At 39.0% G+C, this 12,376-nt stretch overlaps 1 protein-coding gene across 1 annotated transcript in view; it reads left to right on the top strand.

Moving 5' to 3' along the window:
• The first annotated feature begins 3,734 nt into the window (after positions 1–3,734).
• Positions 3,735–12,376, top strand: part of LOC121385346 — a 16,841-nt gene continuing 8,199 nt past the window's right edge. Inside the window, exons 1-3 of the mRNA XM_041515989.1 lie at positions 3,735–3,865; positions 5,961–6,006; positions 9,795–9,991. Coding sequence (XP_041371923.1) covers positions 9,811–9,991 — 181 coding nt within the window. The 5' untranslated portion in view covers positions 3,735–3,865; positions 5,961–6,006; positions 9,795–9,810. The remainder of the gene's footprint in view (positions 3,866–5,960; positions 6,007–9,794; positions 9,992–12,376) is intronic.

Genomic DNA, 12,376 nt, shown 5'->3' with positions numbered 1-12,376 from the left:
GGGGGGTCCCAATGACAGGTGGCTGAAAGCCACAAATGTTCCCGATGGGATTCCTCGGATTCTCCAACGGAAAAATATATAAATATAACTGTCGAAATATTTAGCGGGCGGGACCCTGCCCCCCCCCCCCCCCTTAGATCCGCCACTGACTAGGGTATATTTTAGACAAGGTGCGGCCATATGTTTTAGACAAGGTACGGCCATATGTTTGCGATTATTGAGATCTCTGGATCTCAGCCAGTCTTACGTTAAACGGACATACCCTAGTTTTTAAACACTAAGGTATATTTTTGACTATTATAGCCGTTTTTGATAACTGAAATCATACGTTACTTAGATTTTATGGTTTAGATTATCAATATTTCCGTACATTTGAAATGTTGGTTACCCTGGTGTTTTTAATATCACAAAAAGCATTTATCATATTTTAAAAACGCACGTGTATCTGTGAAGTAACAGTTATGGAGTCTAGTTTTAGTCTATTTTAGAGGGTATTTCCTCATTTCAAAGCCACAGACTCATGTTTCTCTCAATTGTAACTTTATCCAAATGTGTTACTGGTTTGTAGATTAACTAAACTTATGTTAATGTTCACGGGTTGAAACTAGGGTCTGACCCTTAAAGAGTTAATTTCTTTTGTTATAGGACACCGCTTCGACGCATTGTTTAAGTAATCATTCGGTTATTGGATGTTAAATAATAGGCAATTCTGACATGTAGTCTTCCGGGCAAAACAACTTCATTTTTAAGGCACTTTTTCGCAGGCAAGGCAGCACATACCACAATCTTTGCTTTACCAGTCGTATGCCACTGATTAAGACTGGAAAATCGCTGAGGTGGTTCGCTCTTAAGAGTAAACAACTCAAGCGAGTGCTATTCCACTGAGCTAGATACAACCCCACCCCTACACCACCCTCTACCCCCATTCTCTCCTCTACCGCCATCCTCCCCTCTACCCCCATCCTCCCCTCTACCCCCATCCTCACCTCTATCCCCATCCTCCCCTCTCCCCCATCATCCCCTCTCCCCATCCTCCCCTCTCCCCCCAACATCCTCCCCGCTACCCCCATCCTCCCATTTCACGTGATCACATGAAATAATGTCAACACGTGGTTTAATTAAAAGGTGGCTGGTTAATGCAAATCAATATATACCATATGAAATATCTTTCGATAATGTTATATGGCCTCTTTAAAACAATTGGTTGCTTAATACAGGTCCGTTTTTACCATGGTTTGGGAAAATATTAAGACGTCCTCTTAGGACAGGTGGCGGGTTAATACAGGTTGCGTTTTTGTATTGATTTAAAATAGTGAGGTGTCCTATTGAGACAAGTAGTTCCTTAATGCATGTCAGTTTATTTTGCACTGTGTTTCGTTGTGTTGTGTTGCTGTATTGTATTGTATTGTATTGTATTGTATTGTAGTGTGCTATTGTATTGTGTTGTGTTGCACTGCATTTCACTGCTGTAGATAATACACCTGTTTGGTTGTTTTACTGGAGGTGTCCGATCGACGAGGTTGGACTGTAGTCACGGGTGTGTCGCTATCTGTAGGGAGTGGCGGTGGGCGGAGCACTCTACCTGACTCGTGCGACTGCCGTCTCATAATTACCACCCACTATCTGTACTAGTGTCTCGATCAGACCTTGTACAAACACTGGCTAAACTTAAGACGATTTCTGACGCATTGTAAGACACGAATTGTTATCTGTTACGCCAATGAAACACCAGACTTGGTCATGTAGAGGTTAAGCCATCGGTTTTAAGGCTGGTAGGTTCTGTGTTCGCATCCTGGTAATTACACCAACTCAGAGCGAGTTTTAATGACTCATCGGTAGGTGTAAGACCGCTTCACCGACTTCTCTCTCCCAAAATTACTATCAGTTAACTACTAACCCCTGTTCTGGACAGACAGACAGACAGACTAGATAGCCGAGGTGTGTGCGTAGAACAGAGTGCTTGAACCTTAATTGAAATAAAATAGGTCAATCTTGCACGTGGGTTTTCAGTGGCGGATTCAGAAAATCCATTCGGGGGCCAATGACATGAGGTGAAATGCCAAGGGAACTTTGGGGGAGGTTTGGAGGGGGATCGTAAAACAATGAAAATTAATATATAATAAAATATATAACTGTCGCAAATTTAGGGGGGGGGGGCGGGCCCCTGCCTTCCCCTCCATGGTTTGTGCTATCCTGCCTGTGGGAAGCGCAAATAAAAGATCCCTTGCTGCTAATCGGAAAGAGTAGTCCATGTAGTGGCGACAGTGGGTTTCCTCTCAAAATCTGTGTGGTCCTTAACCATGTGTCTGACGCCATATAACCCTAAATAAAATGTGTTGAGTGCGTCGTTAAATAAAATAGTTCTTTCCTTGAAAGAAACTTGAAAAGATATATTTGGTCAGAGATTCTATCCAGAACTTTTATTACAATTTCTTCAAGATACTGATTTTTATTCTAAATTTTAATTGTATCTATCTGTGTATTTGTATTTTTGCACAGTCCTACACTGTGTTTTATTTAAATCTTGAATTTTTACATTGATGTGATTCAACATTTAATGTTTTGCTTTTACCATAGTTTGACGCCTAGTAGCCGATGTATTTTTCGTGCTGGGGTGTCGTTAAACATTCATTCATTCATTCATTCATTCATTCATTCATTCATTCATTCATTCATTCATTCATTTTTAAAACAAAAATGCTGAATATATCTACTGGTCCTTGAATACTTCTGTGGGTATATATATATATATATATGCATTTAATTTGTGCCTAAAAGTGTGAGGTGTTTTAACACACTAGATCACGTTTATTTATTAATCAATAGCTACTGGATGTCAAACATTTGACAATCATGACTTATTGTGTTCCGTTACATTATTCCATTAGTAGTAAGGTATCTTCAGCATGCAGTTTACCACAGACAGAACCGCACATACCACGGCCTTTGATATACCAGTCGTGGAACACTGGTTGGGACGAGGAAAATCACTATTTAAAAAAAAAGGTTCTACAAAGATTCTTTGATCCAACGACCAAAACACAAAAGACAAGCGCTCTACTGACTGAGGTAGAACCCCCTCCCCTACGTCCACCCCCCCCCCCACCCCCCACCCCCTCCACCCCCACCCCCAGCCTTTATATACATGCTGGAACTCTTCCAAGTTATAATATATCTAACAATATAAAGAACAATTGTATTAGACGTAGCCCATTATTAAAGCGCTCGCTTGATGCGCGGTCGGTCTGAGATCGATCCCCGACGGTGACCCATCGAGCTATTTCTTGTTCCAGCCAGTGCATCACGACTGGTATATCAAAGGCCGTGGTAATTATTATCCTGTATGAGGGATGATGCATATAAAAGACCCCTTGCTACAAATGGAAAAATGTAGCGGGTTTCCTCTCTAAGACTATATGTCAAAATTGCCAAATATTTGACATCCAGTTGCCGATGATTAATAAATCAATGTGCTCCAGTGGTGTCGTTAAACAAAACAAACTTTTTCTCGAAATAGTCACGTATACATTGTAACAACCCTGCACGAGTGATAGTAGATCGTTTTCCTTATCGTCTGACGTCACAGATCTTGTTTGTGTTGTAGATAAAATGTTGCCAGAATAACTAATCCTAATTTTTATTTTAACGCTCGGGTCAGTCATTAAAGTACTTCCGGTGTCAATATTTACGTTGAGACAATAAACCTCTATATTGGCCTGAGTTCGAGGTATAAAGTTTAGGGTAGTGTTGGAGAGAGCCGTTGCAGGATTGCAGGAATCACGACATTGGAGTAAGACCCGCCCAATACTGGGACTTAACACACCAGTATCAAGTAATACAGCTGTTGGATTTCACATAGACTTACGTAAGTTCTGTTTATTATATAAACTATTACACGTTTGTGTAAATTTTTATTTATATAACAAACATTTTATGCTGCATAAACGTAAATGTAATAATAACTATTTAAATTACAAGTATACTGTATTCGTTCTAAGCTAATATTTGCAAATCGGAAGCTAGATCTTCATAACATTAAATGTAAAAAGCAAAGTAAAGTTTGTTTTATTTAACGACGCCACTAGAGCACATTGATTTTTTAATCTTATCATCGGCTATTGGACGTCAAACATATGGTATTTCTGATACTGTTTTGAGAGGAAACCCGCTGTCGCCACATAGGCTACTCTTTTTACGACAGGCAGCAAGGGATCTTTTATTTGCGCTTCCCACAGACAGGATAGCACAAACCATGGCCTTTGTTGAACCAGTTATGGATCACTGGTCGGTGCAAGTGGTTTACACCTACCCATTGAGCCTTGCGGAGCACTCACTCAGGGTTTGGAGTCGGTATCTGGATTAAAAATCCCATTCCTCGACTGGGATCCGAACCCAGTACTTACCAGCCTGTAGACCGATGGCCTAACCACGACGCCACCGAGACCGGTAACATTAAATGTAATAATTGTTTAGTTCTGGTGGCGGGACGTAGCCCAGTGGTAAAGCGTTCGCGTGATGCGCGGTCGGTCTAGGATCGACCTAAGTCTGTGAGCCCATTGGGCTACCTCTCGTTCCAGCCAGTGAACTACGACTGGTATACCGAATTCCGTGGTATGTGTTATCCTGTCTGTGGGATGGTGCATATAAAATATCCCTTGCTACTAATGTGAAAATGTTTTGGGTTTTCACTGTAAAACATATGTCAAAGTTACCAAATGTTTGATATCCAATAGGCGATGATTAATAAATCAATATGCTCTAGTGATGTCGTTAAACAAAACAAACTTTAACTGTAACTCACTCCTAATGTATTTCATATCTTGGTCTACAATTTTCTGTCTGATTAAAGGTAAATTCTCTGTTTGATGACAGGTAAATTCCCTGTTTGATTACAAATGAATTCTCTGTTTGATTACAGGTAAACTCCCTGTTTGATTACATGTAAATTCTCTGTTTGATTACAGGTAAATTCCTTGTTTGATTACAAATGAATTCTCTGATTACAGGTAAACTCCCTGTTTGATTACAGGTAAATTCTCTGTTTGATTACAGGTAAATGATCTGTTTGATTACAGGTAAAATATCTGTTTGATTACAGGTAAATTTTCTGTTTGATTACAGGTAAATTATATGTTTCATTACAGGTAAACTCCCTGTTTAATTACAAGTAAATTATCTGTTTCGTTACAGGTAAATTCCCTGTTTGATTACAGGTAAATTATATGTTTGATTACAGGTAAATTCTCTGTTTCATTACAGGTAAATTCCTTGTTTGATTACAGTTAAATTATCTGCTTAATTACAGGTAAATTCCCTGTTTGATTACAGGGAAATTCTCTGTTTGATTACAGGTAAATTCCTTGTTTGATTACAAATGAATTCTCTGATTACAGGTAAACTCCCTGTTTGATTACAGGTAAATTCTCTGTTTGATTACAGGTAAATTCTCTGTTTGATTACAGGTAAAATATCTGTTTGATTACAGGTAAATTCCCTGTTTGATTACAGGTAAATTATCTGTTTGATTACAGTTAAATTCTCTGTTTCATTACAGGTAAATTCCTTGTTTGATTACAGGTAAATTCCTTGTTTGATTACAGGTAAATTATTTGCTTAATTACAGGTAAATTCCCTGTTTGATTACAGGGAAATTCTCTGTTTGATTACAGGGAAATTCTCTGTTTGATTACAGGTAAATTATCTGCTTAATTACAGGTAAATGACCTGTTTGATTACAGGTCAGTTCTCGGTTTGATTACAGGTAAATTCCCTATTTGAATACATGTAAATTCTCTGTTTGATTCCAAGTAAATTCGCTGTTTGATTACAAGTAAATTCTCTGATTGCAGGTAAATTCCCTGTTTGATTGCAGGTCAATTATTTGTTTGATTACATGTAAATTTTCTATTTGATTACACGTTAATTTTCTATTTGATTACATGTAAATTCTCTGATTATAGGTGCTTTCTCTGTTTGATTACAGTCAACTTCCCTGATTGATTACAGGTAAATACGCTGTTTGTTTACAGGTAAATTCTCCTTTTGATTAAATGTAAATTCTCTGTTTGATTACAGGTAAATTTTATGTTTGATTATAGGTACATTCCCTGTTTAATTACAGATAAATTCCCTGTTTGATTTCAGGTAAATTATGACTGTTTGAATACAGGTAAATTTCTTGTTTGGTCACAGGTAAATCATGGTTTGATTAAAGATAAATTATATGTTTGATTACAGATACAGATACATATACATACACATACATATATATATATATATATATATATATATATATATATATATATATATATATATATATATATATATATATATATATATATATATATATATATATATATATATACACACATATATTAAATATAGTTTTTGATTAAACCGACAATCACAAAACAAATGAATTAATCACGATCAATTCCTGTTTTTCACGATACGCCCAGTCTAGCTCTTTAGAATTTTCTGCTCTATCGTATAAAATACTTACGACAATTGACTGGTAGCAAGTCATTGATAAGAAGTGTTTGGTTCTGTCACGAACTGACATACACGCCTTTTATATATCTTACGTACTGATGCGTAAGGTACCAGCTGCAGGTAAGAGAGAGATTAGCATGTACAACTAATGTTCAGTGTACAAGATATAATGGTGCTCTGAAGCTTTCGTTGTGTGGAATTAAATATAAAGGAACGGAATGTTTGTAAAATAACACCCCGATAAATTATGTAATCAACTGTTATAGGTGACGGAAGATGAAAGCCATGGCCACAGCCAGATGGCGCCACTTATGCTAGTGTCAGACTACCAACTGCCACGACAAAGTTGGCCAACTTTTTGCTGTTGTCACGACTTCTACGACTATCCAGTTGCTAGTCTGAACATTTTTACAACAAGATTCTCGTCGTATAACCCATTAGATGTCAATCTGAGCGCACCCGTCTTAAGTCGAGTTGGCCAACTTTCTGCTGGCAGTTGGTAGTCTGACCCTAGCATTAGGGAGAGCAATTCAGTTTTACCGGCCTCAATGGTGAAGCCATCGGACATAAGGCAGGTAGGTACTGGGTTCGTCTCCCGGTACCGGCTCCCACACAGAGCGGGTTTAACGAGTGTTAGGCCACTACACCGACTTCTCTTTTACTAACCACTAACTACTAACTACTAACCCACTGTCCTGGACAGACACTCCAAGTAACTGAGGTTTGTGCTCAGTGCAGCGTGCTTGAACTTTAATTGAACATAAGCACGAACATAACTACAAATGAATGAATGAATTTTTTTTTTTAAAGGTAGGGCGCGTATTTAATTTAGACATACACACAAAAACAGATTACAGAAGATTCTAAAGGGATGCCAATAATGTTTCGGCGGGGGGTGCGCGACACCACCTATTCCCCTCCCTTCTGCTACGGTCCTGATGACACCTGGGGGAGGGAAAGAAAGAAAGAAATATTTTATTTAACGACGCACTCAACACATTTTATTTACGGTTATATGGCGTCAGACATATGGTTAAGGACCACACAGATTTTGAGAGGAAACCCGCTGTCGCCACTACATGGGCTACTCTTTCCGATTAGCAGCAAGGGATCTTTTATTTGCGCTTCCCACAGGCAGGATAGCACAAACCATGGCCTTTGTTGAACCAGTTATGGATCACTTGTCGGTGCAAGTGGTTTACACCTACCCATTGAGCCTTGCGGAGCACTCACTCGGGGTTTGGAGTCGGTATCTGGATTAAAAATCCCATGCCTCGACTGGGATCCGAACCCAGTACCTATCAGCCTCTAGACCGATGGCCTAACTACGACGCCACCGAGGCCGGTCCTGGGGGAGGGAGTGCAGGTATAATTGTATTAAGTTGATTTTAAGTATCACAATGTCTCCAATCACATCCGTCCCTAATCCCATCCGTCCCTAATCCCATCCGCCCCTGTCCCCTTCTCCCTGCTTCATTTTCTGAGACATATGGCTGTTATGTATCAGGGCTTCTAGATTACGATAGCCCCACACCTATGGCGTGTGATATTTAATGTTGGGCTAGTAAATAACTTATATTGCCATGCCCGACGGCTAGTGAAAAAAGCCAAATGTTGCAGTTAAGTCTATTTTGTAAATATGAATAGCCTGCCTTCACCCCAACCCCCCAAGGTTAGTGTTTTAAAGCTATATCTCCCTCTTTAGGTGACATATCTGATTATTACTATTATTTAGTACAATTGTATTAACTTAAAGTAAAGTAGAGCTAGTGAATTTCATTACTAGTAAATTTTTAAAATCACCGATGTCATGGCTAGAGGATTTTATAAAAATTCTAGAAGCCCCGTGTATGAAAGATAATGGCATGAAACTTGGTCATTGCCGATTGCAGATTAAATAAGTTATTGCAGATTAAATAAGTTTACACTCTATCTTCGGTGAACTCATTATCTTATTTGTTTCTTCCCGTTCCACCCAGTACCCATATAAAAGGCCGTTCTATTATTCTCCTGTCGGTGGGAAATTGCATATAAAATATATCTCGCTGCTAATTAAAAAATATTACGGGTTTCTTCTGAAGAACTATCAAATGTTTAACAATCAAATAGCCGATGATTAATAAATCAACTTGCTGTAGTGGTCTCGTTAAACAAAACAAACGTTCTGCCTGTAAATAGGACAGGAAATAAGCAGAGAAACAAAAACGTAAAAATGGTAATAAAAAAAGAAGAAAAAAAGTGAGATATGAAACGTGATCTGAAAATGTTCGGTCGTTAAAGTCAGATCTTACGGCATCTCCGCCTTGCGTCTTGTATATCTGACAAGAGCCAATGCTTTATCGTTTTCAGGTGACATTTTATCGCGAATAGATATTGTGCCTTAAAGGGGCATTCCTGAGTTTCCTGCAATTTTTAAGATGTTATCAACTAACAGAGACATTTTAACGATTGCAATTACATATCAAATATATTTTTCTGCACAAAATATTAGTGGCTGTATATTAAACGTGCTTCTGATCGTTGTAGTATTTGTATTACGTTAAATTTCATTTTATTTCCTAAAATATGATTTTTTCGTAGGTACGAAATTATTTGAAGACAAAATCCAGTTTGGGCTTCTTACAAATATTAAGATGGCCAGAAACACATTGAATATACTGACACTGATATTCTAAACAAGAAAATATATTTAATATGTAAGTTTAATTGTAGAAATATGTTTTTTAGTCGGAAACATCTTACAATGCAGCAAACTCAGGAATGTCCCTTTAAGTTCAGCCAGAAGTTGTTTGGGGGTTTTGTTGTTGTTGTTTTTTCTTTCAATATTTCTATTTTGACTGGTTCCCAAAGTGGTCATTCTGTGTAACATGAAGCGCATAAACCAGTCTTCTGGGCGTTTTTCTCCTCGGTGTAACTGAGCTCATATCTTCCCCTAGTTCAGCCAGCAAACGTTTCGCTAACGTTCGCTAACCAATTGCTTCGTTCACGACATGGTCCTTTGGTTTACCGTGAAGCGCATAAATTAATCTAGCGGACGTTTTTCTGCTTGGTCTGGCTGAACTCCTCCCTGAATCCATTCGACTCTGTCATATATATGTCAGTCGTGTTTTGATTGGTTGAACGAAAACTCATTTGGTTACCCGAGAATACTAGATTTGGTTACACTTACTGACGAAGAACTAAAGTCAGTGGTCAGAATGATCAGAGTAACTGACTTGGGTTTCTATGTAATGATACATTTGGGGGGTTTTGGGGTTTTTAAATTAATTAATTTATTTATTTATTTTTGTTTTTTGTTACAGAATACAGCCATATCTAATGGACGCAGCCGGTTTGTTCTTGTACGCATGTACGGTAGTGCTGATCACTATTGTCAACAACGCATGCGCAATACCAATCACGTGCGAACAACTGTGTTCGAGAGTGACAGACGAACAGAGTCAGATCTATAGAGTGTGCGGCTGTGGCGTCATGACACAAGACAAAAGACAGATATCAGGTAACCATAGTAAACGCTTACAATTACCGTAAATCCTTCAATAGAAGCATAGACATCTCTCTCTCTCTCTCTCTCTCTCTCTCTCTCTCTCTCTCTCTCTCTCTCTCTCTCTCTCTCTCTCTCTCTCTCTCTCTCTCTCTCTCTCTCTCTCTCTCTATTTTCCTCAGAATATACCGATATGGGGTTTTGGGGGTTTTTTTTATTGTTATTATTATTTTTTTTAGATTAACAAAGATGATTGCCTTTCTTACTTTCTTTTGTTTAGATATTGTTTGGTATGGAAGATAAGATTATTATATGAACGAATTGTCCTGGGCCCCGTTCCACGAACGAATTGTAGCTAAGGTTAATTGTAGTGACTTAAGGTGAGTTAAGGTGGCACCGTAAACGTTATAGCCGTTCCACAAAGCAACCTTACGATAGTCGTAAGGACCGGCCTCGGTGGCGTCATGGTTAGGCCATCGGTCTACAGGCTGGTAGGTACTGGGTTCGGATCCCAGTCGAGGCATGGGATTTTTAATCCAGATCCCGACTCCAAATCCCGAGTGAGTGCTCCGCAAGGCTCAATGGGTAGGTGTAAACCACTTGAACCGACCAGTGATCCATAACTGGTTCAACAAAGGCCATGGTTTGTGCTATCCTGCCTGTGGGAAGCGCAAATAAAAGATCCCTTGCTGCTTATCGGAAAGAGTAGCCCATGTAGTGGCGACAGCGGGTTACCTCTCAAAATCTGTGTGGTCCTTAACTTATGAGCGCACCCAATCGCATTGTGACAGTTGGCGAAAATATATACAACGCAACCATCAAGTTGGCCAACTTCGCCGTGCTAGTTGACAGTCTGAGACTAGCATTAAATAAAATATTCTTCCTTCCTTCCTTCCTTCCTAAAGATACTAAAACCCACTGAAATCAGATATCGTAACATAAGAGCGGACCTAATGGACGTTTTCTCTGACAGTTTAGGGGCAGGACGTAGCCCAGTGGTAAATCGCTCGCTCGATGCGCGGTCGGTCTGGGATTGATCCCCGTTGGTGGGCCCATTGGGCTAGTTCCAGCCAGTGTACCACGACTGGCATATCAAAGGCCGTGGTATGTACTACCCTGTCTGTGGGATGGTGCATATAAAAGAACCCTGGCTACTAATCAAAAAGAGTAGCCCATGAAGTGGCGACAGCGGATTTCCTCTCTCAATATCTGTGTGGTCCTTAGCCATATATCTGACGCCATATAACCGTAAATAAAATGTGTTGAGTGCGTCGTTAAATAAAACATTTTTTTCTTTTTTATAGTCGTAAGTGCCCTTTTAATGATTAAAATCTTATTAAAGAACAAGTGCGAATTGGTTAAATAATAAGATGGTTACCTACTTTTCGGAACATCTTGTATGTAATCATTGGTATCTGACATCCATGAAGTCACTGTGTCCGTTTATTTGCTAAGCGATAATTGCCGAATGTATAACATATGAGAGTTATCTCCCGTATTTTCTTGTGAAGGTCGTATGACTTAGAATGTTTTTCATCCAACGCCAAATTTCATAAAAGATATTTGGTATATGTTAGATCCATTTTTACACAAAAAGTGAATATCCTTCTTAGAAAATGATCAAGTCATCATTTAACTGCCATTTGACAGCTATGTTAGTGGCTTACACTGCCTCGTAACTATATGTAAATTTTCATAGTAATTTACGACGATAGTAAGCTACGCCGCGTCGTGAAACGGGCTGGCGATCGTAGAAAACAATTAAGGTCGCGATGGTAGGTATTTACGGTGATAGTAGTGCTAAGATCGCTTCATGGAACGGGATCCTATTGTCCTTACTATGTAGTTGTAAGTTTTTGACGTCATTTAGTGGAAGTGACGAACAAAATGCAGTCATTATCTTGACAAAGCTTTACGATAATTCGTATTCTAATTAATTAATATTTCCACCCCCATCCCCAATTATTTTATTTTATTTAGCATTAAAAAGTAAATAAATAAAGACCAAAATGATATCAAATAATTGATAGGTATGGGACGTAGTTCCTTGGCTCGGTGGGCAACAGGATCGATCGCCCTCTATAGGCTCGGGGTTTTTTCTTCTCCACGACTGGTATATCAAAAGCCGTAGTATGTACTGTCCTGCCGATGGGGAAAGTACATATAAAAGATCCTTGCTGGTATATCGGTAGGAGTAGCTTATGAGGCGCCAGCTGGTTTCCAATTTTCTCGACCAAGTGTCAAAATAACCATGTGTCAGACTCCAAATAATCGTTAAGCAAAACTTTCCTGTTTGTTTCAAAATAACGAACAATAAGCATAGTACTTAATGTTAGACGCTGGTTACATCTCTGTTTGGTGCGGGATTTGTCCCAGTCGGTAGAACGATCGCCTGAGGTG

The sequence above is a fragment of the Gigantopelta aegis genome, chromosome 11 (assembly GCF_016097555.1).
Source record: "Gigantopelta aegis isolate Gae_Host chromosome 11, Gae_host_genome, whole genome shotgun sequence".
Taxonomy (NCBI): domain Eukaryota; kingdom Metazoa; phylum Mollusca; class Gastropoda; order Neomphalida; family Peltospiridae; genus Gigantopelta; species Gigantopelta aegis.
This window is presented reverse-complemented; position numbering and strand designations above follow the sequence as displayed.